This window comes from Zingiber officinale, chromosome 7B, assembly GCF_018446385.1.
Source record: "Zingiber officinale cultivar Zhangliang chromosome 7B, Zo_v1.1, whole genome shotgun sequence".
NCBI classification, from domain to species: Eukaryota; Viridiplantae; Streptophyta; class Magnoliopsida; order Zingiberales; family Zingiberaceae; genus Zingiber; species Zingiber officinale.
The window spans coordinates 88,342,178-88,370,016 of record NC_055999.1 but is presented as its reverse complement, the minus strand read 5'-3'; the positions used below and the strand labels follow the sequence as shown (position 1 = coordinate 88,370,016).

Here is a 27,839-nt window from a genome sequence, read left to right as displayed (position 1 = left end):
TGACAATATCATAAAAGATAAGTCAAGAGGTACCCGCCTCCAAAAGCAGGTTCAATCCAGTCAAATCCAACGTCGAGATGTCCGTCTCGTGTCAAAGTCTTAATCCACGGCCCAAAAAGGTTGCTGCCAGAAAGGAAACGCTGCCAGAATCTACTTCTCGGCTCTTATCGAAAAATGTTGTCCACCAAACCAAATATCCTTAAGTTAGCCGCAAATCCTAGATCAATCACAACAATCAAATTTAGTTACGATTTACCCTAATCAACAATAACATAAACATAATCCACAATACAACTCATACCAAATTCAACCCAACTTCGATCAGGGTATTGCTGTCGAGGAACCAATGGCTGCTGTGAAGTTACCATAAACAATCCCAATTAGCACAATCAATTCTTACTATTATTAAACCCCAAAACACTACAACCTTACCTAAATCCGAAGCCTCAGCAGTGTTCCACTGTCGGACAATTTGCCTTTGCCGGAGATGGAAGAACCTCACTGTGGGAAAAAGGCAGTGGCGTCGGGTGGTGGATCGGTGATCACCGAGTGCTGGTCTCAGATTGCTCTATCAAAGATCAGTGTGGCAAAGCCCTTACCAGCGTAGGAAACAGAGGCTAGGCAGGCTTGGACACACGGTGCCGGAAAGATCAGTGAAAGGGCATCTGCCGAACAAAACTCAACAAATAGGACTGGTGGCGCCGAGGAGATAGGTGTCGTCGGAAACCCTAGATCGGAAAATACCTTAGGGAAACCACTAGTGTGTCCCCGTCGCCGGCTCGGGTGCTCGATGCTAAGTTCCCTGTGGCCGGCGACACTTGGCAGAGGCGAAGAGAGTGACTGCCGGCACTAAGACAGAGAGGAACAGGAGAAGAAGAAATGGCAGAGGGGATTTGAGAGGCTTAATCGCCGGCGTGCGGTGGTTGGTTGCGGCGCCGGTTGGGAAGAAGAAGACGGCGCAGAGAAGTTAGGGCAAATGGCGTCGGCGCGCGGGGAGAAAGAAATTGAGAAAAGAAATAAGAATAAAAGAAAAAGATAATAAAAAGGAAAAGAAAAATAACTTTTCCTCGCTTAAATGGGGTAGCCTAAACAGGCTCTTTCTGGGCCCCCATTTTTATCCCCGTAAACTTAGTCATACGAGTTCCGAAAAATTCCCGAAAAATTTCTAAAAATTCCGGAAAAATCCCTTATCACTATTCGCTAATTTTCAGTATTTTACATTCTCCCCCACTAATAAAAATTTGGTCCCCAAATTTCGTTATCTACCATCAGCAAATACTAACAACAGGTAAAGAGTATAAATGCTGAACGGTAAATAATATCACACACCTCAAGTGAAAAGATGGGGTATCGTGCTCGCATAATATCCTCGAGCTCCCAAGTTGCCTCCTCGTCTATATGATGCTGTCATCCGACATCAACCAGCCGGATAGTCTTGTTTCACACCTGACGCTCTTTCCGGTCCAGTATCCGTACCGGAATCTCCTCGTAAATGATGTCAGGCTATACGGAACTAAGATATCGGTCAACACAAATGTCTAGTCGGATATATACCTCCTCAGCATAGACACATGAAATACGTCGTAAACACCTGCCAAAGCTGGTGGTAGCGCTGAACGATAAGCTACCGCTCCAACCCTCTCCAGGATCTGGAAAGGTCCAATGTATCGCAGAGCTAGCTTACCTCTGAGGACAAATCTCTTTATCCCTTCCGTGGGTGAAACTCGCAGAAATACATGATCGCCTGCAGAGAACTCTAAGAGTCTCCTTCTCGGGTCTGCATAACTCTTCTGGCGGTCCTGCGCTTCTGATATCTTCCGTCTGATAGTAACGGACCAACTCTGTATCAAGTTGAGCTCTACGAGGTCCCAATAATTGGGCCTCCCCAACCTCCAAAATCCAATACACTAGACCTCAGCAAAACCTCTAGAGTCTGAATGATCCGCTCCGACTGTCCATCTGTCTGCGGATGGAAAACTGTACTGTAACAGAGCTCAGTGCCTAAAGGCTGCTGTAGGCTCTGCCAGAAACGAGACGTGAAACAGGGACCTCTATCCGAAATAATAGTCAACGGGACACCATGTGATCTGATGATCTCCCGGCAAAACAGATCTACCAATCGATCCAGGAAATCAGTCTTCCGGATCGCTAAAAAGTGCGCGGATTTGGTTAATTGATCAACAATTACCCAAATCGCGTCATGTCCTCGTCGTGTCCTCGGCAACCCTATCACAAAGTCCATGGTAATGTGATCCCACTTCCACTCAGGAATAGAAATCCGCTGAAAAAAAAACCGACAGGTCTCTGGTGCTCGGCCTTCACTTGCTGACAGACAAGACATCTAGCTACAAAATCCGCGATGTCTCCCTTCATGTCGTTCCACCAACAGAAACACCTCAAATTTCTGGGTACATACGGGTACCACCAGGGTGGACAGCAAATCATGAGCGATGAACCTCCGGAAGTAACTTCCATAAGACCGGATGAGACTGGAGTACGCATAATCTGCCTCGGAAGTGTATAACACCCTCTTCGTCTCGTGTGAACTCGGTCTGCTACCCGGAAGCTATCTGGCTGCAAATAAACTGCAAATACTGATCAGCAGCTTAGGGCTCTCGGATCCTCATCCTGATTAACGACTGAGCAACCATGGTAACCAAAGTACCCTGCTCTGTCTGTCCTATCCTCTCAAGGCCCCAAATCGGAGAAACCTTGAATCAAGTCTGTGACCACAACTCGGTGGCAAGCTAAAGTCCCTCTGGACTTCCGGCTAAGTGCATCGACAACCACATTAGCTTTTCCTGGGTGATAGCTAATGATACAATCAAAATCCTTCAGGAACTCCATCCATCTCCTCTGTCGGAGATTTAAGTTCCTTCTAAGCGAACAAATATTTGATACTCTCATGGTCCGTGAGAATCTCAAATGTAACGCCGTATAGATAAGGCTACCAAATCTTCAAGGCACAAAATAATGACGGCCAGCCACAAGTCATATACTGGTAGTTCTACTCATGCTCCTACAACTTTCGAAAAACATAGAAGACTACCGTGTCGTGCTGCACCAAAATAGCGCCCAAACTCTGTAGTCATGCGTCGGTATAGAGCACGAATCTGTCCTCTTCAGAAGGTAAAACCAAAATCGGAGTCACCCCTAGTCTCCGCTTCAGCTCCTCTAAGCTGGTCTCGTAGTCCTCGGACCACGTGAACTTCACGCCTTTCCTGGTCAGGCGTGTAAATAGCATAGCAATTCGTGAGAAACCCTCAATGTATCTCCGGAAATATCGAGCCAAACAAAGGAAGTTGCGAGCCTCTTATATCGACTCCGTCTACTCCCAACGGTAACAACCTCGATCTCCTGTGGAACCACGGTATACTCCTGCTGGTGACCGTGTGTCCTAGTCATCATCACATAAGACAATCCAAATAAGCACTACTGGTCATCACATATAGATGTTCTCGTCGAAACATCTCTAGATCTAAGCAAAGGTGGTGTACGTGACTCACCGCGGATCCGAAATAGATCACAACATCGTCAACAAAGACAATGGAAACCGATCCAAACATTCTAGGGATACCCAAATCATCGAGTCCATGATAACATCTAGGGCACCGCAAGCACTAATGGTAAAACCAAGACACATAATGTCTGTATCACAGGCATTCCTAACCATAGGATCTCTGACAATAAGTCTGAAATATGATCACCAACGATATAAATCACCAAAGAATATAACCTCCAGTGTGAGAGCAATGCTCTATCACACGAAATACCACATATGTGGGAGCAACGCTCTACCACAAGAAATCCTCCATATGTGGGAGCAACGCTCCACCACAAATAATCTAAAATATGTATCCACAATAAATATGAGAGCAATGCTCCGCTACAAACAATCCGCAATATGTAGGAGCAACAAACCACTACAAAATAATCCCTAAATATGTGGGAATCCAGAATATGTGGAAGCTACGCTCTACCACAAACGATCCATAACATGTGGGCAATACATAAGTACCCAAGCACCTAACTATCTAGCTAGAGACTGCACAAGATCTCTCTACCACAGATCACTGTGGTTAGCCTAGGGTATAACAACCCAGTAAACAAATCAAATCTATAGTCAACCCTATCAATATCATAGTGGGTCACCCGCTGATAAGAAAATAGGTTGACAAGGTAGTCCAACAAATGACATAATGCAGACATTCCACATCCTGCATCTAACATAACACCGATTTAATCAACATATTTTAAATCCAATCTACCACACAAACCCTACGCCACCTTCTAAGTTATCCTACAAGGTACTTACAGTCTAACTTTAAAGTAACCACGGAATAGGATAAATCAATCCTCTAAAGACTGACCAAACCAACAACGATATACGGCTAATTCAGTCTTTTCCCACGTCAGTAACAGTCATGTACTCCAATGTGCTCATAATATCCAACTAAGCACGAAAAATCAAAAGATTCGAACCTCTAAAAATAGAGTATAATTATCCTCTACTGATCAAACCAACAAAACTAAATCAATCATCTTCTAACTAATCAAGAATACCTTAATCCTCCACAAGCAACTAAGGTATATCAATATACGACTACCCAGATCAATAAGTGTAAATCAGACTCCTACTGACTGATCTAACAAGAGTAAATCAATATTTACTGATGAAATTAACTAAAATAACATGATATACTACTGGCTAGGTCAACATAAATAGGTAAATACTATCCACTACATAGCTAATAAAGAGGCTGGTATGTGCCTCAATCTGCTAACCAAATAGTAGTAACAGAAGCTAAAGCTACTAGGGGTATGATATGTAAAATCACCAAAGCCTATAATCCTTAATCTCTATTAAGGTCAATCAAGATCAGTGGATAACCCATCACATATAATATATGCTACAACAACCAGACAAGCACTAGTAAAGAGTGCTAATACATGCCATAGACTGTAATAATGAACAGGGCATAAACTAACCAAAAAGATAGGATAACCTATACCAACATACCTCCTACAGCTTGGAGATGTCCTGCCGCTGCCAGGTCCCAAAATTCGAAAAGTCACATCGAGAAGACCAAAACACGAAATCCGAAACACCGGAAATAAGACTCGTAAGTCGATCTCTGATACCAAATAAATTGATATCAGATACATCTCGAAAATCCAGAACATATATCAAGTATCGTAAACCTGGCTCTGATACCACTAAATTGTCACGTCCGAAGAAATTTCGGCAGCATCTCCCCTGTACGGCGGACAATCTGAAACTTTTCTACAAGCACTATATACCTCAGCCACATGCGGCTGGAATAATAACAATAAAAGAAAACAAACACCACGCAGTTAATATCAAATTCAGCCTCTGGCTGACACAACCACGCAGTTAAAAATAAAGCCAAAACCAAAACACAAAACTGCTAGCCGGCTAGGCTTACACAACCAACAACAAATACAAAATACCACATAACGACATCAACACTCCAAAAACAAAACCGGAGTACAGAGCTAAACAAACTGATACATAAACAAACAAAACATACGTGAAATCGATAAGTCTTCTGATGTGACGTGGGGACCAGCAGACAGGATGCTCCAAGCGACACCATAAATAACCTGGTACCTGAAAAATATAGAGTCCACGGGGGTGAGTTCAACAACTCAGCGAATACCAATAGACATGCCTAGTAAGATATATCTAACAGCAATAAACATGGAATACAGCTTCCTAATCATATATCTAGGAAAGATGCAAAACTGAAAGGTAACTAAGGAAGCTGTACTCACCAGGAACTCCTATCCAAACAAAAGGGTCGTCAAACCGAAAGTGCCCTAAATCCTGTATGCATGTCAAACATATGCATCCAACCAAATGCAGCAAACACAATCACAAGAAATAAATGCATCAATGCATATGATGTCAATGATGCGTCCTGGTCACCCCTGACGCCAGTCAGTCATCTCACACACAAATGGCGAGACCGAGTGGGTAGGGTTGTGACAACCGCGCAACACCCTCGATGAGTGGCCGAGTGGACGGGATGTTGTCCCTGTCCCGTGACCCCAAATCATAAATGGGGAGCTCAATGCTCTCAACTCCCGGTACACGATGACGGGAGGAATCCCTCCGGCTAACACGTTGTGTCACACTACCCATGAGCGGACCAACGTAGCCAAACAAAGTCCTTGCTGCACACTGCCCGAATCGACCACTAACCCATGAGTGGTGGTGTGTGCGATCCATGTAATTGGCGATGTGCTCAACAACAATGGAGTCGACTATCGCACAAAGATGCAATCATGATGCATGACACTAAGCATGGCAAAACGATCAACATAACCATATCCATACATACAAAATGGGTATCTGTAAAAGCGATGGTCACATACCAAGATCTAGAGTACACAGCCGATAGAATATCAAAATCCTATGTCCCGAACATAATAAGTATGGAATATCCCGATCAGCATAGAAAAATTCATATATACATAATATGGGTACCACAGATCAGTAAGTCAAATCCACGGATCTAGGGTATACAAGTCCTCTAAGGTATAACAACCTAGACCCAAATCATATCCCTCTTCCATAGCATATGTACCAACAATATACACAGATCAAAGAATCAGGGTCTAAACACCCGAATCATATATGATACACAAATAGAGGTACACAAATCTGATATGGCCCAAAAACCTAAGTATCAGATAATCTAGATACACAGGCCAGAAACAACAATCCAAATCCTAGTCCTAACCTCAGTAAGCATGGTATGTCACTCTAGAAACTAAGATACTCATGGTAACAAGATAATCATGGCAACAAATCACGAGATATAAGCATGGATACATTACAAGTGACAAACCTAACATGCTACGGATATCAAACAGTGACATACCAAAGGCAAACATGTTCATTGCATGTAGTTATAAAATACTATGCATATCCAATGACAATATCATAAAAGATAAGTCAAGAGGTACCCGCCTCCAAAAGCAGGTTCAATCCAGTCAAATCCAACGTCGAGATGTCCGTCTCGTGTCAAAGTCTTAATCCACGGCCCAAAAAGGTTGCTGCCAGAAAGGAAACGCTGCCAGAATCTACTTCTCGGCTCTTATCGAAAAATGTTGTCCACCAAACCAAATATCCTTAAGTTAGCCGCAAATCCTAGATCAATCACAACAATCAAATTTAGTTACGATTTACCCTAATCAACAATAACATAAACATAATCCACAATACAACTCATACCAAATTCAACCCAACTTCGATCAGGGTATTGCTGTCGAGGAACCAATGGCTGCTGTGAAGTTACCATAAACAATCCCAATTAGCACAATCAATTCTTACTATTATTAAACCCCAAAACACTACAACCTTACCTAAATCCGAAGCCTCAGCAGTGTTCCACTGTCGGACAATTTGCCTTTGCCGGAGATGGAAGAACCTCACTGTGGGAAAAAGGCAGTGGCGTCGGGTGGTGGATCGGTGATCACCGAGTGCTGGTCTCAGATTGCTCTATCAAAGATCAGTGTGGCAAAGCCCTTACCAGCGTAGGAAACATAGGCTAGGCAGGCTTGGACACACGGTGCCGGAAAGATCAGTGAAAGGGCATCTGCCGAACAAAACTCAACAAATAGGACTGGTGGCGCCGAGGAGATAGGTGTCGTCGGAAACCCTAGATCGGAAAATACCTTAGGGAAACCACTAGTGTGTCCCCGTCGCCGGCTCGGGTGCTCGATGCTAAGTTCCCTGTGGCCGGCGACACTTGGCAGAGGCGAAGAGAGTGACTGCCGGCACTAAGACAGAGAGGAACAGGAGAAGAAGAAATGGCAGAGGGGATTTGAGAGGCTTAATCGCCGGCGTGCGGTGGTTGGTTGCGGCGCCGGTTGGGAAGAAGAAGACGGCGCAGAGAAGTTAGGGCAAATGGCGTCGGCGCGCGGGGAGAAAGAAATTGAGAAAAGAAATAAGAATAAAAGAAAAAGATAATAAAAAGGAAAAGAAAAATAACTTTTCCTCGCTTAAATGGGGTAGCCTAAACAGGCTCTTTCTGGGCCCCCATTTTTATCCCCGTAAACTTAGTCATACGAGTTCCGAAAAATTCCCGAAAAATTTCTAAAAATTCCGGAAAAATCCCTTATCACTATTCGCTAATTTTCAGTATTTTACATTGGTAGTCCACTAACCATCTCTTTTGTTGATAACAACTTTAAAATTTTATAATTCAAGTGTCCAAACCTATCATGTCATAACTTTGAGACCTTTCTATCAACAATAGAAAAACAAGATAAATTTGTAGTTTCAAATTTGAGAGAAAATAAGTTGTTAGAGATCACACCAATCTTTGCAATAACCTGATTGCCTTTTGATATAGTGCAAGCATTATTATGCATATGCAAATCATACCCTTTCTTCATAAGATGACCAACACTGAGCAAGTTACTTTTTAAACCAAGAACAAAATAAACTTTAGATATTTTCTTGATATTTTCAAACTTAGTTTTAAAGCAAATCTCACCAATTGCTTCATTTTTATGAGTACTAGTATCACCAATCATCACTTCACCATAATGAATTTTACATAGATTGGAAAATAATTTTTTATTACCTATCATGTGTTTGCTAGCTTCACTGTCTAGGTACCATATTTCATCAACTTTGTTCTTATTGGAAGTAAGTAACAAAGTTTCTTCATTCTTTGATGAATAAGACCACTTTCATTTTGCTTGTCATCTTCTTACTATTAATTAAGTATGTTAACATTCAACGCATGTTTGGATATGTGTCTAAAATTTAAAATATAGACGTACAGATGTTAGAATTTCATGAAACAAGAGTCTATGAGTTTCTAATTTTCTCCTAAACATAAATATATCCTCATCCTTAATTTAAAACTAATATATTGAGTGACATGATTTTTTTTAACCTGAATTAAGTCAAATTTGGATTAAAAAATCACCACACTCAATATATTAGGTTAACATTATAGATGAGGACATATTTACGATCAGTAAAAAATTAGGAACCCAGAGAAACTTATTTCATAAAATTTTGACATCTCTAGGTCAATTTTTAGGGCCTTCGATTAATTTTTCTTTTATTTTTTTAAATCTAGGACGAATTCAAGATTCGTCCCAAATTTAAAAAAAATTAAAAAAGATAAAAAAGAAAAAATCATTCAGAAGCCCTAAATATGAACCTAGAGATCTCATAATTTTATGAAACAAGTTTCTATGCATTTGTATTTTTCTTCTGATCATAAAAATATCCTAATCTAGAATTTTAACCTAATATATTGAGTGTGCTGATTTTTTTAATACAAATATGACCTAATTCATGGTAAAAAATCACCATACTCAATATATTATGCTAAAATTATGGATGAAGATATTTTTAAGATCACAAAAAAATTAGAAATTCATAGAAACTTATTTCATGAAATTCCAACATCTCTAGGTCGATATTTAGGGCTTTCGATTGATTATTCTTTTTTTTTTTATTATTTTTAGAAATTTGGGATGAATATTGTATTTGTCCCCGGTTTGAGGGTGAATCCTGGATTTGTCCCCAAATCTGGGATGAATACAGAAATTCGTCCCAAAATCTGGGACGAATACAAGAATTCATCCCAAAATCTAGGATGAATCTAGGAATTCGTCCCAAAATCTGGGACGAATCCAGGATTTGTCCCGGAATCAAAAAAATAAATAAGAAAATAAAAATGAACCGATGGCTCTAAATATAGACTTAGAGATCTCAGAATTTCATGAAACAAATTTTTATGCATTTGTATTTTTCTCCTGATCATAAAAATATCATAATTCAGAATTTTAACCTAATATATTGTGTGATAATTTTTTAACCCGAATTTAACTTAATGCATTTTAAAAAAATCACCACACTCAACATATGAGGTCAAAATTATGGATGAGGATATTTTAATGATCAAGAGAAAATTAAAAATCCATAAAAACTTATTTCATGAAATTCCGATATCTCTATTAATAAAGATTGGAACCTATTAAAACTAAATATGAGAGTTGTAGTAAGGAGTCTCAAGTCGTATTATTTTTTTCCAAGGATAACTAATAAGTGTGTGAGTACTTTAGGCTCGATTCAAATTAAATTCTTACATCAACATGGTAAATTCAGTACTTCCATTTGATTTACATTACAAATTGAATTCATCTAATTCTCAATAGTGCACTAATAAAATCAAGAATAGGATCAAAGAAATGTTAATCTCATCTAAACATGATTCTGTTCCATCTCATCAAACTAATATCAATTAAGTTCAAATTCTAAATGTATCATTGAGTCTAGTAAATCAATCACCAAATCTTCAATTCACAACCACAATCAACAATGTTTAACAGAGGTAAACAATTAAGAGCTCAAGTAAATCATTCAACAATTAAACTCTATCACAATCACAACAAATATATTAAATAGAACAAGGATTTGCTAACTAAATAACTAGAACTAAACAAAATTGTGATAATCGAAATGACAAATTTAAAACAAAAAATAGATTGCAACTAATTATGTAGCTGAAAGAAGATATGAATTGCAAAAAATTCAACAAGATCGAAATTGAAAAGTAAGAAATCAGATGTGATGATCTGAGCAATCAGAATTGGAAATATAAGTAAACAAAGAGTAAGTAGACGTTCACAACACAGATTGTTGATCGGTCCTTCGTTTTGCCAACGAACAGAGCCACCCCTGGTGACCTCCCTTCAGATGATCAATGACAAATCTTCAAGCTTCCAGCTGCACTCCATATGAATTGCTCAACTCCTGGGAACCTCCCTTCAAGCATGCAACCCACTAAAACACATCTTCATACAAGAACAGAGCTCTGATTTCCAGTAAGCAATCATCCCGATCGATTGATTGATCGACCCAAACTACGCATGTGAAATGGAAAATGGCGGTGGATCAAATTTGCCGGGAAAACTCCTCTGACGCCTCCGTTGCTAATGGCAATCACAAATCGAGGAAACTCCCTCCGATCTGTGATTGATTGTGGAACGCAAAAATCAAAATCGCAACGCGAATACATCCTCATCATCGCGTTATGTTGCTCGCATAATGATCACCGGCACTCCTTGAAGCTCGCTGCCGATGAAAAACCACAAATCTCATATCTGGTTGGCAAATGGAAGCATCGGACATTGCTAAGGAAGAAGAATGAAAAATGAAGAAATCGCGAGAAGAAAACGCCCGAGCCCCGTTGCACTGTAGCTTCTCATTGGATTTTAAATCAACTCAAATCTCAATCGACGGCTGAGAATGCTTCAGATCTCATCTAACGGCTGGATAAATTCAGATCTGGATCAAAAGTTTTAGATCTCGATCAATGGCTGTGATCTACTCCCCCTTGACTTGGATGGATCAGATCTTCAATGGATGATTCAGATCTCTCTTATTCTTGATGAACGGTCCAAATTGCTCCCAAGCTTAATCGTCTTGTTTGAACTCCGATTAGAACACAAATTTGGTCTGATCTAATCGGGTCCATGTTCACTTTGATGCCTATAAATAATATATCAAAATATTAGCATTAAATACCATGATTATAAGCTAATTTACAATTAAGTTCAAGAATAAATGTGATGTAAATATGAGTTTAACCTATGAACAAGATGTCAAATCATGCATGTATGAACCAAAATAGTGTAACGAGATCATAGTTATTAGCCTACCCGAGGTCTTTTGGGTGGAGGGGCAAGTAACGACGGGCGCTCGGTGGCTGAAGCAGGAGCGGGTGTGGTGCCCTCCTTCTTTCGAGCAGTTTGTGCTTCTTCTACATTGATGAATTCGATTGTTCGTCCGATTAGCAAATTAAAGTTGGTTGGAGGTTTTCTAACCAAATCTAAAAAAAATCGTTATCAGTGAGTCCCTGAGAAAAGTCACTCACTAGAATCTCTGTGGTGACCGTGGGAACATCCATAGCCACCTAGTTGAGCCTCTTGATATAGGCTCGGAGTGTCTCTTTGGGCCCCTGTTTGAGTGAAAAGAGGCTCCAAGGGATTTGTGATACCGCCAATTATTAGAAAAGTGATGAAGAAATACCTTACGGAAGTACTTAAAAAAGTGAACAGAGTTGTCGGGCAGCCGTTTAAACCATTGTTGGGTTGCTCCGCTGAATGTGGTGAGAATCATTCGGCATTTAATGTCATCTGTAAATTATTGAAGAAGAGCAGCATTTTCAAACTTTCCAAGTCGGTTATCCCTGAATATTCTCCTATGTTCAGATTCTGATAATGTTTATGCAATGGGTCGTCCAACACCCGTGAGAGAATGGGGTGACGATTCGCTCAGGCTATCTATCACTAGCTACAACTTTTCCTTTGCACTTATCCCGCACAAGTGCTTCTCTAGAAGATTCCTAGAGTGCTCTTCCTTGGCTCAACTGTTCCAACAGTGTGCAGAAAAGTGCTCGGGGGCACTGGGTTGGCGAGAGAGGCTCAAGAAGCAAGCGAGCAGAATCTTCCTCTTGAACTCCTCTTTCCCTTTAATGGGCTATTGTTGACACTGCCGGATTTGGTGGCGACAGTGTGCCACCAGTGTTAGCTTGTTGTTGTTGAAGTAATTTTTATGCTCTAGCGTTGATGAGCAACTCCAGATCTTCTTGTGTTAAGGTGACAATGTTGAGTTTTCCATCCTCCTCCATCTTGTAGCTTCAAATTCAAGGGAAGATTCCCACAGACGACATCAAATTTGATCCTGTCTGAAGACTGATGAGATGGCGTGCTAGCTCAGGTGGATGGTTTGTTGACGAATAATTGATTCCTCGATTTGTGATAAAGCTCCTTAACAGCCCTACATGCAACCAGCTAATCTAATGAAACGTTAGTGACCAAAGACTAGGGAAGGAGTTCTTAGCAAGACCCTCCGAGGCTCAAGTCAGTACTGTTTCCTTGCAAGTGGAAAAAGAATTGTCGAGGATGTGCGAATGAATATCTTAGATGCGAATATTGTGTACCTTCCTAACGGAGGGGACCCCTTTTTTATACCACTTCTCACAATCTCCATCATCATGAGGTGGCTTCATGCGTTAGAGTTTGTTAGGTTGTTCCTCGAAGAGCTTCCCAGGAATCTTTTTTCTACCCACAGATGTATCTCTTTTGTCATTTATGACTTAAACCTTTTTTGAAGTCATTGGAGGAGAATGCCATTATAGATGAATGGGAAACAAGATAGCCTTTGAAGGAGGTTCCAAAGGAATATTATCTGACAATTATGACAGACTGTTAAAATGTTATCTGTTGTTTGTCTACTGAATGTATTTCAGCTGATTTGCAAGGCCGGTCGTATTGCTTATCATTATATCAATCTTCTTTGTCAAATGTTAAATACTAAAAAGGTCTGTTCAGAGACTAATATAATGCTCACAGTATGTCAAAACTTCATTCAAGAAGTCATACAATAGATCATGTATGTTAGAGCTTTATTTTAGGGACAATGTGGCATTAAGTAACTTAAACTCGATCGACCTTTGCCCAATCGAGCAGATATGTAGAGTTTCCTAAGTATAAGTGTTTTTAAGCCCGCCCAATCTTTGCCCGGCCGAGTGTACACAGAGATTCTTATGCTCGACCGACCTTTATTTGACCGGTCTTATACTAAAAGTTTCATAAGACTAAGTGTCTTTAAGTTTGCCTTGTCTTGACCTGGTCGGGCGTATAGGGAAGTCTTGTGTTCGATCGACCTTTGTCTGGCCGATCTTATGCTGAGAGTTTTATAAGGCCACGTGTCCTTAAATCCATCCAGTCTTGACCCGGTCGGGCATACAAGGGAAGCCTTGTGGTCGATCGATTTTTGTCTGGCCGATCTTATACTGAGAGTTTTATAAGGACACGTGTCCTTAAGTCCGCCCGATCTTTACTCGGCCGGGCATACACGGGAAACCTTATGTTCGATCGGCCTTTGTCCGACCGATCTTATACTAAGAGATTTATAAGGCCAAGTGTCCTTAAACCCGCCTGGTCTTTACCCGGCCGGGCGTACACCAAGATTCTTATGCTCGACCGACTTTTATTCGACCAATCTTATGCTAAAAGTTTTATAAGGCTAAGTGTTTTTAAGTCCACCCGGTCTTTACTTGGTCAGTCGTACACAGAGAGCCTTATGTTCGATCGACCTCTATCTTGCCAGTTTTATACTAAGAGATTTTCAGAAGGTTTAAATGCTTAGAGCTCGGTCAGATTTTCACCTGGTCATGCTCCCTTACACTCGGTCGGCTATTCGACTAATCGGGTATATTATTTCTGATATCCAGAGTAAAATACTAGAGTCCTTATATCTGATCGGCTTTATAGCCAGTCGACTTTATTCGAGCGTCCTACTTTGTAACCACTTGGTCAGGATCCTAGAGTTTTAACGTGGAGCGATCGACGGAGTCATATGGGAAGCACTCTCCCATTTTAACTCTGACCCCCATCTTACCTTGATTTTGACCACCACATCATCTTCGAGATCCGCTTGTTACAACCCGTATCACATTTAATGAAAAAAGTCTTGCATTATTGGGTTAAAAAAATTCTATCGCGACAGTTTAAGAAGTGTTCCATATAGAAAATCATTGCCTTTGCTATATATCGCGACAGTTTAAGAAAGTGCTACATAAAATGACAAAAGTGTTGCGTTATATCTAATATAACAGGACCTAATAAGATAGAACGAAAAACGTTACCTTAGGTATAATACAACATCTATAAGGCCAAAAATAACACTTTTGAGGGTGATATCTTAAGCCTCAATTTGTAGTAGTGATAGTTGATCTTTCCACTTGATTTGTCTACATGATAAATTCAAAGAATAACTTTTGAATACTAAGCCGACATTTGTGAGATTTTTAAACTTTGGTCATTTTAACTATTCCTTGTTTTACACTACATCACACCCACGACTACTAGTAAGTAACTATTATTCATTCATGAGCAACATGATTCTCCCCGTTGGGGTTTTAAGGAGCAAAAATAGTATTTTTCAATATTTTTGATCCATGCGAGGAAGGGAATAAAGATAGGCAAACCAGACTCAACCCCTAGTTTGGAATCAACAGTTCAAGACTGACGATTCGGGATCGTCAGTTCAACAGTTCCTGAGGGTCAACATTTAACTTTAATCGTCTAAGATGGATATAATTCACATTACGAAATCACTGGTTCACGATTCATACATAGTTCACCACATTCACTGTTTGTGCATGGTGCACAATTCAAGATTATTATATTAAAAAAAATAAAAAATAAAAATTTGTTTTAAAAAAAAGGTGTGCACTTATTTAAGTTGTCTACTTATCCCCTTAGGGCATGGGAAATCAAAGCTCACGTAGTTTTTTTACTTTTTTACCCTTTTATCTTATGAAATGGCATTGTCACTTACTTTCATTTCTTATTCTCATAGTATTTGTTCCTTTGGTAACAAATTCTTCAATTTCATCATCTGAAAGTTATATTTTTTGGATTCTTTTTCGGCTCTGATCCTATCATCAAGTAATGCTTGGGCTTGCAATAAGTTGGGAGACAAAGTTGATTGTCATTCATCCAATATGTTACTACCGACACTAAACATCTATTCTACAGTGACTATTAACATTGGACAAACTAAAATTTCTTTAACAATCATTGAAAGGATGGGAAAGTTTTGAATCTTATGTGACCATCACTTTAGGACATCCAAATCTACTTTGTATCTATTTAATTAAAATGAAAAGAAGTCGTAAAATAATTCTCAAGTTCACGTGTGAAACTTGAGGATCTTCGTGAACATTTCATTAAGTTCTTTTTATAAAATTTGTGCTATTATAAGTTTTAAATTTCTATTACTAGTATTTTATGCTTCATAAATATTAGTTTATATTACATATTTTATATTATATTCTTTATAAATATTATATAAATAATTTCTAATATTATATACAATATTATTTTGATTAGGAGATGAAGAATTTTTAATGAAATTAAAGTGTCATAATACAACCTAATATTTTTTGTAAAACTTAGGGTCTAAAACAAATGTAATTAAATAAATTTAAGAAATATGAAAAAAAAAAACTTTTTTCTATTTCTTTTTTATTACTAATTCATAAGAAGATAAAAATTCATTGGTACTATTTTCATTTAAAATGAATATTTTTTTATAAAAATTTCCTGAAACTCAATGAGAAGTAGGATAATAAAAATCGAAAAATTATTCGGTTCATCATTAAATACTTTTAAAATTTCACAAATATTACATTGTTGTGAAAATAAATATATATTAGCATTATTAATATTTTGAATAAAAAACTGAGCATAATAATTCTTTATATTGAAATGAATCTTGTTATAATTGATATGTTGAATTCTAACTTGTTGATACATCACGTTGAAATTTTTAGTTCTCATTCTATTAATTTTATAAAATTTATCTCATTATTTCATTATAAATGGATGTGACCATAAATAGAAAATAACATCTCTAATTGGTTCTATGATTTGCTAAAATTCTTAATCCATCTTGAACACATAAATTTAAATCATGTAAATTTAAATCATGACAAACGCAATGAATCTAAAAAAGTAAACCATCAATAATAGGTTGACATATAAATTTAACTTCTTCAATACTAACAGTATTAGAACTAGAATTATACTATGATATTAAAAATATTTTATGAGTCAATTCATATTTTTCTAAAATTAAATATAATAATTATGAAATATTGTAAGCATTATGTGATTTATCAAAAAATATTCCAGGAGTTACTTGCAATTAATAGTAAAAAAGTAAAAAAGTATAAAAAGTATTGCTATTAATAGTAAAAAATGTTGCAATTGTTTAAGAGTAACAGAAAAAATAAGTGTTATTGTTGAAAAAAGTGTTCCATATAGAAAATCATTGCCTTTGCTATATATCGCGACAGGTTAAGAAAGTGCTACATAAAATGACAAAAGTGTTGCGTTATATCTAATATAACAAGACCTGATAAGATAGAACGAAAAGCGCCACCTTATGTATAATGCAACATCTATAAGGCCAAATATAATACTTTTGAGGGTGATATCTTAAGCCTCAATTTGTAGTAGTGATAGTTGATCTTTCCCCTTGATTTGTTTACCTGATAAATTCAAAGAATAACTTATGAATACTAAGCCGACATTTGTGAGATTTTTAAACTTTGGTCATTTTAAATATTCCTTGTTTTACACTACATCACACCCACGACTACTAGTAAGTAGCTATTATTCATTCATGAGCAACATGATTCTCCCCGTTGGGTTTTTAAGGAGCAAAAATAGTATTTTTCAATATTTTTGATCCATGTGAGGAAGGAAATAAAGAAAGTCAAACCAGACTCAACCCCTAGTTTGGAATCAACAGTTCAAGACTGACGATTCGGGATTGTCAGTTCAACTGTTTCTGAGGGTCAACCTTTAACTTTAATTGTCTAAGATGATTAATTCACAGTTCGGAATCATTAGTTCACGATTCATACATAGTTCACCACATTCACGGTTTGTGTACGGTTCAGCACAATTCAAGATTATTATATTAAAAAAATAAAAAATAAAAATTCATTTTTAAAAAAATGTATGTACTTATTTAAGTTGTCTATTTATCCCCTTAGGGTATGAGAAATCAAAACCCACGTAGTTTTTTTTTACTTTTTTACCCTTTTATCTTATGAAGTGGCATTGTCACTTACTTTCATTTCCCATTCTCATAGTATTTGTTCCTTCGGTAACAAATTCTTCAATTTCATTATCTGAAAGTTGCATTCTTTGGATTCTTTTTCGGCTCTGATCCTATTATCTAGTAATGCTTGGGCTTGCAATAAGTTGGGAGACAAAGTCGATTATCATTCATCCAATATGTTACTACCGACACTAAATGTCTATTCTACATTAACGGTTGACATTGGACAAGCTAAAATTTCTTTAACAATCATTGAGAGGACGAAAAAATTTTGAGTCTTATGTGACCATCACTTTAGGACATCCAAATCTACTTTATATCTGCTTAATTAAAATCAAAAGAAGTCGTAAAATAATTTTCAAGTTCTGGTGTGAAACTTGAGGATCCTCGTGAACATTTCATTAAATTTTTTTTATAAAATTTGTGTTATTATAAGTTTTAAATTACTATTTCTAGTATTTTATGTTTCATAAATATTAGTTTATATTACATATTTTATATTATATTCTTTATAAATATCATATAAATAATTTCTAATATTATATACAATATTATTTGGATTAGGAGATAGAAGAATTTTTAAATGAAATATTTTATGTTTCATAAATATTAGTTTATATTACATATTTTATATTATATTCTTTATAAATATCATATAAATAATTTCTAATATTATATACAATATTATTTGGATTAGGATATGAAGAATTTTTAAATGAAATTAAAGTGTCATGATATAACCTAATATTTTTTTGTAAAACTTAGGGTCTAAAGCAAATGTAATTAAATAAATTTCATAAATATGAATTTTTTTTCTATTTATTTTTTATTACTAATTCATAAGAAGATAAAAATTCGTTGGTACTATTTTCATTTAAAATGAATATTTTATTATAAAAATTTCTTGAAACTCAATGAGAAGTAAGATAATAAAAATCGAAAAAATATTTGATTCATCATTAAATACTTTTAAAATTTCATAAATATTATTACAAATATTACATTGTTGTGAAAATAAATATATATTAGCATTATTAATATTTTGTGTAAAAAAATGAGAATAATAATTCTCTATATTGAAATGAATCTGGTTACAATTGATATGTTGAATTCTAACTTGTTGATATATCACGTTGAAATTTTTAGGTCTCATTCTATTAATTTTATAAAATTTATGTCATTATTTCATTATTGATGGATGTGACCGTAAATAGAAAATAACATCTCTAATTTGTTTTATGATTTACTAAAATTCTTAATCCATCTTGAACACATAAATTTATATCATATAAATTTAAATCATGACAACCGCAATGAATTTAAAAAAATAAACTACCAATAATAGGTTGACATATAAATTTAAGTTCTTCAATACTAACAATATTAGAACTAGAATTATCCTATGATATTAAAAATATTTTATGAGTCAATCCATATTTTTTTAAAATTAAACATAATAATTATAAAATATTGTAAGTATTTTGTGATTTATTAAAAAATATTTCAGGAGTTACTCATCCTATGGTAAGTTACATTTATATATGGATGTGTTTGTCAATGATGCATAAAGAAATTTTATTATTTAATTTATTAAATTCTTTAATTAATTCTCCCCCTTATTTTACTTATCTTTTAATTATTTTTATAAATGTAATTCTAGGACGTTTTTTAGCAGATGGATTAATAGATTTTTTATAAAAATCTTCAAAAATACATTTAGATCTAAAATTAAATGAAAAATGTTCCATGAAAATAAATTTATCTAATGATTATCTTAATTTATTATCAGAATATAAAAATAAACTAGAACCATTACTTTCATTAATAGAAAATCTAGATAATTGTACTTGAGCACGGTCAATTCTAAATTTCATCGGATGCTTCACTTCTACGTATCATTTTAATGATCCATGGTTATTGCCAACTTGGAATTTATAAGAAGTATGACAGTAATTATATTTTGTATGTAATTATCTTGATAAAAGAGTGAATTTATCAAAAAATTTAGTAAAAATAAAATATTTTAAATAAGGAATGTTTCGAAGCTCAGACGTAATTGCATCAAAATCGGAATCAAAACCGGGTCAACTCTTACTCGGGCCAGATTTGAATGCTAACTTTTCTTCGTGTTTTTGAAAATCTATGGTTATGTGTCAGTGCCCTATTGGAATCTTCCAACTTAATTTTGGTGTACCCTTAACCAAATTTCCCATTATATTTCAAAACAACTACTATATATATATACTTTGCTAAATTAATAATTATATTTTAGAATAATAATTGAATTTACTTTTTTATATTGTGTACATGTTTTTTTTTTATATTTTATATGATTTGTCTTAATTTTTTATATGTTTATTAAAGCCAAAAACTCTTTGAACAGATATTAAATAACAATTTGGCATAAAAATAATAAAGTTAAAATTTCACCCCTGTAACTTATTATTTATATAATATAGATTCAAATCCTTGTCTTTAAAGCTTTTTCAAGATCTTCGTTTACAACTAAATCGAGTAAATATTAATAAATAAAATCTGTCATAATATGATATTAATATCCCATCGAATCTATATGACCGGTTTGAAACGCAATACTTGAAACTTTGACTGGAAATTGGAATCCATGGAACACGCTTCAACCACAAAGCCGAGGACAACGACCGTCAGCGATCGGTCAAAGCCTTGTCTCTATTTTTAATTTATGTATCATAAACTTTTCTTCTCATCCAGAAATCAATCCTATTGCCGTGATGATTGCTTTCGTTGCGCTACTGGTTTCGACTTTGATTATAGCTCCAGCAAGTAATTCACTTCCTTTTCTGTCTCTTTCTCTGTTTTTGATTTTGAGTTGTCAAATTTGGTACTTGATTGGACTTTTTTTACTTCGAATTGCAGGTGCGCAGCTCATCGGAGTTTGCTATGGCATGCAAGCTGCCAACCTCCCCTCGCCAGCCGAGGTCGTAAACCTCTATAGGTCCAACAACATCTACAGGATGAGACTGTACGGCCCTGACCAAGCCGTCCTGCAAGCCCTCGCCAATTCCGGCATTCGACTCCTCATGGACGTCCCGATGACAGAGCTGCAATCCCTGGCCACCAGTTCCTCGGCCGCCATGGATTGGGTCCTGAGCAACGTGGCCGCCCACTGGCCTAGCGTCACCTTCCGCTACATCGCCGTTGGAAACGAGGCGGTCCCGGGTGATCTTGCTCAGCACGTCCTCCCAGCCATGCGCAACGTCCACAGTGCTCTAGTTACGGCCGGCCTTGCCAGCCATGTCAAAGTCTCCACCTCGGTGGGCGCCGAGGTCCTCGAATCCTCCTTCCCGCCCTCCGCCGGCGCGTTCTCTACAGACGCGAGTACATTCTTGAGCCCGATAGCTGCGTTCTTGGCCAACACGAGTTCCCCGCTCCTGGTTAACGCTTACCCTTACTTCGTATACGCCGACAACTACGCCCAGGTGTCACTTTCCTACGCTTTGATGAACGAAACCGGCACAGTCGTACAGGACGGTGAATTCGCGTACACGAACCTCTTTGACGCGATGATCGACAGCGTCCACGCGGCTTTGAAGAGGGAAGGCGTGCAGCAGCTGGCTGTGGTGGTGTCGGAGTCTGGATGGCCGACGGCAGGAGGATACGGAGCCAGCGTGCTTAATGCGCAGACGTATATCAAGAATCTGATCAGGCACGTCGGAAGAGGAACGCCGACCAGCCCGGGCAAGCTCGAGGCGTATATTAATGGGATGTTCGACGAGAACCTCAAGTCTCCGGAAGTGGAAAGAAACTTCGGCTTATTCAAGCCAAATATGGAACCAATTTACCCGCTCAATTTCGTAGGCGATAGGCCAGAATTTGATGGGCAATCAGAATCCATTTTCAGTGGAAACATTCGGCTTATCGTGAGCCTACATGTTCCATCTTGATTATACAAGTTGTACTATCTAACCATGAAGCAATGCTCTGAAATTGCAAGCAAAATATGAAAAATAAACAAATAAGACAGTTCATAATAGCGCGCAGGATTTGGCGTACTCAAACAAACGTTGATCCTCACAGAAACGTAAACTAATAAACTTGCGTTGATATGGTCTAAAGATAGCTCTCAGATAAAGATTTCATAAGCTAATTTGTAAGTTCCATGATGGCCGTCACAATATCACCTTCGGCAGCTTTGAGCGCTGTGACAGCCTTAGACCTGGAAACCCCAGCCTGGGTCATTACCAGTTCGATGTCCTTTGGCTCCACGTCAGTCTCATCGACCTCTTCGTCATCCTGTGCGATGGCAGATGGCTCAGGTTTTGATATCACGTGGCTCATATCTGGGGCCTTGAACTGCTCAGCAGCTTGAGTCTGCAACTGAGAGCTTAGGTCCTCAATCTTTGCTTCTCCAAACACGACATAGGTGTCTGATGTTGGACTCTTGAAAACATCAGGTTTTGATATGACAAACAATATCTGGAGTGACAGTGTATAATAATCACCTTAAAGTTCATAACAAATTAGAAGAAACAGTAAGAACTGGTCGACTTACATTCTTGCTCTTCTTTACTGTTACACGGCTGACGCCAGGTACTGGCTTCATACCAAGCTTCAGCATAGCCTTTCGGCTCTTTTTCTCACTCCTACTTTGTTTTGACCTTCCAGAACCATCTCCTTCTTGTCCTGTATAAATCGTCGCAGATGTCACTTAAAATTTTAAAAGATAGATATATTCATTAAACATTAAACAACTTCATTTCGATTGACAATAACAACCGCAACCAGTTTTGAAGATCTGATCTGTAACATGCACCGTAACCACTGAAGATATTTAGAAAAAAAGTAGACTAAAAAGAAAAGCCACATGCTTGTCAAATAATTAAGTTCATATGTTTAACATGAATTTAGTAAATGCAAAAAATATATAATTGAAGATCTTAAGTCAGACAATAACTATGTAGAAAAATGGCTCAACGAAAAATGGAAAAAGAAAAAAAAAGTTTTGAAGGTTTTTATAGTCGGGCTGTAATATTACGGCCATGTTTTAACTTTATTGTAGCACTAAGAAGCTAAAAGTAAAATTGTTTTGTCAGTAAATTGACGAGTCATAAGGAGTATTTACACAGCAACCAGCTTACCATTTTATTAGTCTTTTGAGAAAAGCAAAGAGAGAACACATAACTATCTTTTATGAAGCAAGATTCTACTCTACACTCTACAATAAGCTTATATAATGAAGATATTAGTGAAAATGTAAAGTTTAATAAATCTCAGAAAACAAAAAATGAGGGAGAATCACCATAGCTCGAGAAAACAGCTTAAGGGAATCGCAAGCCTTGCATAAAAAAGAATAGTGAAGCAGGCCATTATATAAAATTGGAGTCAATAACAGACATTAAAAGCTGTGTAATTAGTTACCTTCTAAATTTATGCCAGAATTTGAGCATCAAGAAGAATAACTATACTTTCCCACTTCTTTCACTAAATTATAAATGTCAATCATGCATATAACTATTTTAATTAGAATCAAATTAAATGGAATATTTACAATTAGTATACGAAATTAGACATTACCTGCCACACATTAAAGAAATGTTAGTTTCAAATTTATTTTATTTCAGCCACTTGAATTAATTGACAAAACAATATATTTTTTGGGAAAAAAAATCCATGTACCAATTGTTATAGATGATTGATTTAGAAGAGAATGTTGAAATGACTAATGTATAAATGCAACATGTAATTGAATTTGAAAATTAATTTTTTATACAATAAATCAACATGGTTCACATAAAAAAGAACAAATATAAGATGGAAAATGAATTCAAAAATACTAAGGTTTATGAGGAGATTTGTACTAGTTATGATTTTATTGACAAAATAAACTCTCAAGTTGAAATTTATCACATTAAATTATATAAATAAATATAAATGTTTTTAAAATACAATTTAAGTAAGGTGTGCAAAACCATCTTTAAAATGATAAGGTACACCAATTCCAACATTTCTGCCATCTAAACACCATTCCATTATCTAACCAGTTTCACATCAGAGCCTCTGAATTATCAGCTAAGGCAGTAAATGAAACCAGAAACTGGACTAGCACAACAATCTGAATTCCATGAAAATTCAAGATGGATTTATGACAAGTGGTTTAGAGGAACAAACCACAGAATGGAGAACACAGCCTATATATGCTGTCTAGTGTCCATTTTTAATTTGAATAAAAAATACAACAAGTATACCATAATAGAATATTATATATACTTAAAATACATGTCCAATACACACTATGTTTTAGCCACACCAGAACCTCAGAAGTCATAAATGCTAAAAAAGAATAATTACTGGAGCAGTGAGAGTAATGATACCTTCATCTTCTTTATCATCATCGTCATCATCATCGTCATCATCTTCCTCATCATCCTCCACAAGTGGTTCATCATTCTGTTACAAAGGTTGCAATAAGCTCTCTTTAAGGCCCATTAGTCAAAATATTTAGATAAATGTTGTTGGTAATAGCACAAAGTATTTAGCAAACCTAACTAACTAGTATCTTAATCTGTTTATGTTTTCTTGTTTAATTGCAATAGCAAGAAGCTGTGTTACTCCAACTATTTGGGGTACTACCTTGTTTTAGTTGTTAGCAACAAATCTATAGCATCCAAATTATCATATAATCTGTCATATTTATTTGATGGAGATGAATTAGAGAAGAAACAAAATACAAAAATAGTTTAATAGTGTGTTTATTTGGATGACATAAGAGGGAAAAGGTAATAGATTTATTTGTCAATTTCTCCAATATAAATCGAGATCAATGAATTTAACTCGACCAACTCCTCCATTTTATTTCCACCCAAGTCAGGATGAAAATAAAGAGGGTACCGAGTCCCAAATAAAAAACAAGCATATGGATGTAACATTAATTTCTTCCTTTCAGTTGTCTATAAATTGCAAGGTTGCCAAAAGTGGAGAGTACGAAGATAACGCAATCCAATTCTTTATTTTTTTACCTCATTTGAACTCATACTTTCTATCTCACTTCCACTCCATTATCTTGCTTCCATTTTTTTCACCCATCTTTTTTTACTTAGACAGAGACAAAAGGAGGATAATAATATTATAGACCATATTTATATTTAGAAGCTCAAACTTGCCTTTTCTCCACTTGTTCAAGATTTGAACAAAAAAAATTGGAAGATTTGGATGGATTTAAACTCTTTCCTCTCCTCTTCCTTCTCAGTAAATAAATGAAATTACTAGTTTTCAGGTCTTTTTCTTTCCCTTTCTACTTTTTTTTCCAAATAACACAGCAATAACACAGCATAAATACAAAGTTTACCAATCAAAATATATCGCACATCAATCTTAAGGGGTCTTCAATCAAAGCATGGGATCAGGCTTTCTTAAACAGACTAGGTAGCAACAAGGTTGACGTTGGACAACCTGAAATTCTACAAGCTAATGTCTCACATACCTATTCAAGAAAACTAAAAATTTTCAAACAATCAGACCAGAAGCCCACTATAACATGTTTACACTGGATAGCTGCCCTCAAAAGTTAATGAAGTTCAAGTTTCTATTTTACTGGAGTTATAATACTACAGATACAAGATTTAATACCTAAGCAGTGGGATATAATAAAAGTTACACAAGACAACTTCATTGAAGCTAGTGAAATGTACTTCCCTTAGAATTGAAATGATCATGAAAGAAACCAATAAACTGAAATATGAGATTGCAAGGTGCACATAGTTTACAAGTCACAATTGCTACAAGCATCCTGTTTTGTTTGGAGTGAATCTTGATCAGTTACTATGGATCCTAGAACAAATTGACTAGTCAATCCACCTCAATTGATAGCAATTTTATAGATGAGCACTGAAGAATGTAACTGACACCAATCATATACAATCATTAGTGGATCTCACATCTCACCGTGTATCAGTGCATAAAATGTGAACCAACACCTTGATAAAAGCCAATAAGTGATTGGATGTCCAAGACATTTGCACAAGAAGAAGCATAACAAACGTCACCAAAATTGAAGTTTCGTGATGGGATGATGAAAACAAAAATTAAAAAAAAAAAGATATGAAGGCATAATCTCATGCTAACAGAGTATCAACGTAGCAAAAAAAATCAACATCATTTTTACCATTTCGTGTGCCTTCTTGTGATTCTTAAAACCCCCCAAAATTACCGATGCATTTATGGTTGACCACAACAATAACAGACAACGAACTACGACAGGTTACGAGACTTAGATGCCTACAAATCAGATAAATTTTTAGTAAAGGAAGCTTTTCCCCCGTTAAAGTACCAGATCAATTAGAAGTAGTATGTATCCACAAAGATCTCGTGCATTTTCACAATATGGTCCGACTCAGGACGACAAAAGGTCGTATCTTCAACAATTTTAAACAAAAGATTCAAACAAGAACACTTAGATCAAAGCCCAGAAGAGTCAATAGTACAAAGAATGGAACTTAAAAGCGAACAATAAAGGTATTTAGTAACTCACATCGAATTTTTGCTGCTCGAGATGAGCGGCGAGGAGTTCCTCTTGTGTTTGTGCAGTCATCGTGATCAGACGGAGATAGAAAGGGAAGCGGCTGCTGGAAACCCTAACCACGCACGCCCAAGATGCCCACTCGCTCGAGCTTATAAACGTAGTTTGCCGACCGTACTAAATTACTAAGTTGCCACTGATTATTTTTCAACAGACCTTTCGAGTAAAAAATTAGAAAGGCATTGTTTTTTAGTTATTCTCCAGAAAACACCTAATATTAAATTAATTATGGGATAAATGAATGAAAAAACTGTGGAAAAAAGGGAAATTTGATTGTGAATTTATATTGAATCAAAACGAATGAACATTGTGAATATCTACGAGGAGAGACTCTGTCTCTAGGTGATAGGCGATGGCATGTAAGGATATAAACATAGGACTCGATGGTACTGAATTAAGATGACTTGTATGTAAGCACAATTTGTGCGTATCAAATGCCATTTAGGGTAAACATTTTCCAAAAGAATCAACTAATTTTTTGCCATCCAAATCACCATCATTCAATGCAGTTGAGTGATGGAGTTCCTACATAAGAAGGTTGTTGTGACCTTGAGGGCAGATGCATAAGCAAAAGAAATACAAAATCCTTCCACCTTTTGTTCCCCTCGTTCTTTTTCTCTATCGTGCATTCTGCTCAACGGCGCTATTGATGAAAGTGTTCGAGTACTAACTCAATTTACTACAAATAACCATTGTTTGATTTAAGGGATGAATCCATTTTAAGAAAATTACGTCAAACTTATCCCAACTCGACACTCTTCAGAGGCGATCCACTCAGACTTAGCGACTAGGTAGCCGGGTGATGCTACCACTCAGTGTCCTCTTGGCAACTCGGTTAGCTTGACACTTAGGAGCACTCGGCGTCTCGACTCGACAGTTAGCAACCCACTCAGACAACACCTGGCTTCCCACTCGAGTTGGGAAGTACTCGGGCCGCTCGGACCTCGTGGCATTTGAGACCATTCAGAAGCACTCGACACTAAACCAACGACATCCCACAAGAGCTCGTACAATCCAATAGTTCATCCCAACTAGCCTAGTCTGATAGTTTAAGATTATCCGCTTAAATCACGTTAACAGACATAAGTTTGAATTTAAATTCTAGTAATTTTCAATTTCCTGTCACTCCTGCATCAATCTTTGTATAAGATCATTAATATTAAAAAAAAAATTGTTCTAATTACCCCCTTTATACTTGATCGATCCAACTATTATAATATAAAGCAACTACCTAGATAAATGATTAGGTCGAACCAATTTAAGGTCGTGAGTTTTATAAGTCATTCTCACTCACCTCTGATCTATAAGTGTTTTTCTTGATCGCTCTTGTTTTCGTTTATCATTTAAATGTTTTTCTTGATAGCTCCTGTTATTGTTTATCATCATCTTTGTCATGCTTTCTATTTTCATTTATCGTCATCCTTAGATTTGCATGCTTTCTCTTTGTTCTTTATCGAAAATCTATGAAAAGTTCTTTAAATGTTTGTTTACTAGCATGATGGTTTAATCGGTTTAGGGGTCTTAAGTCGTTTTGAGGAGCATTTGAAGGCAATGTAACAAGTAAGCATAATATTGGATTGACTT

General features: G+C 36.6%; 2 protein-coding genes across 2 annotated transcripts; one reads left to right on the top strand and one right to left on the bottom strand.

Moving 5' to 3' along the window:
* The first annotated feature begins 20,287 nt into the window (after positions 1–20,287).
* LOC122006207 (glucan endo-1,3-beta-glucosidase-like) lies at positions 20,288–21,717 on the top strand. Its single transcript, XM_042561622.1, has 2 exons — positions 20,288–20,503; positions 20,597–21,717. The coding sequence occupies exons 1-2, from the start codon at positions 20,452–20,454 to the stop codon at positions 21,622–21,624; spliced, it is 1,080 nt and encodes a 359-aa protein (XP_042417556.1). The 5' UTR covers positions 20,288–20,451; the 3' UTR covers positions 21,625–21,717.
* On the bottom strand, positions 21,663–26,365 carry LOC122006208 (nascent polypeptide-associated complex subunit alpha-like protein 1). Its single transcript, XM_042561623.1, has 4 exons — positions 26,208–26,365; positions 24,052–24,127; positions 22,233–22,363; positions 21,663–22,156 (listed from the first exon to the last, which is right to left on the bottom strand). Exons 1-4 carry the CDS (start codon positions 26,265–26,267, stop codon positions 21,824–21,826), a joined length of 600 nt encoding a protein of 199 aa, XP_042417557.1. The 5' UTR covers positions 26,268–26,365; the 3' UTR covers positions 21,663–21,823.
* Positions 26,366–27,839: the final 1,474 nt, after the last annotated feature.

What these genes read in the sequence shown, in the direction of transcription:
- LOC122006207 (XM_042561622.1), top strand. Translation starts at nt 20,452, where the DNA reads ATGATTGCTTTCGTTGCGCTACTGGTTTCGACTTTGATTATAGCTCCA. An exon ending in TTTGATTATAGCTCCAGCAA is followed by an intron (nt 20,504 to 20,596) that starts GTAATTCACTTC and finishes TTCGAATTGCAG; the next exon opens with GTGCGCAGCTCATCGGAGTT.
- LOC122006208 (XM_042561623.1), bottom strand. Translation starts at nt 26,267, where the DNA reads ATGACTGCACAAACACAAGAGGAACTCCTCGCCGCTCATCTCGAGCAG. An exon ending in TCGAGCAGCAAAAATTCGAT is followed by an intron (nt 24,128 to 26,207) that starts GTGAGTTACTAA and finishes CCTTTGTAACAG; the next exon opens with AATGATGAACCACTTGTGGA. An exon ending in CAGTAAAGAAGAGCAAGAAT is followed by an intron (nt 22,157 to 22,232) that starts GTAAGTCGACCA and finishes CTGTCACTCCAG; the next exon opens with ATATTGTTTGTCATATCAAA.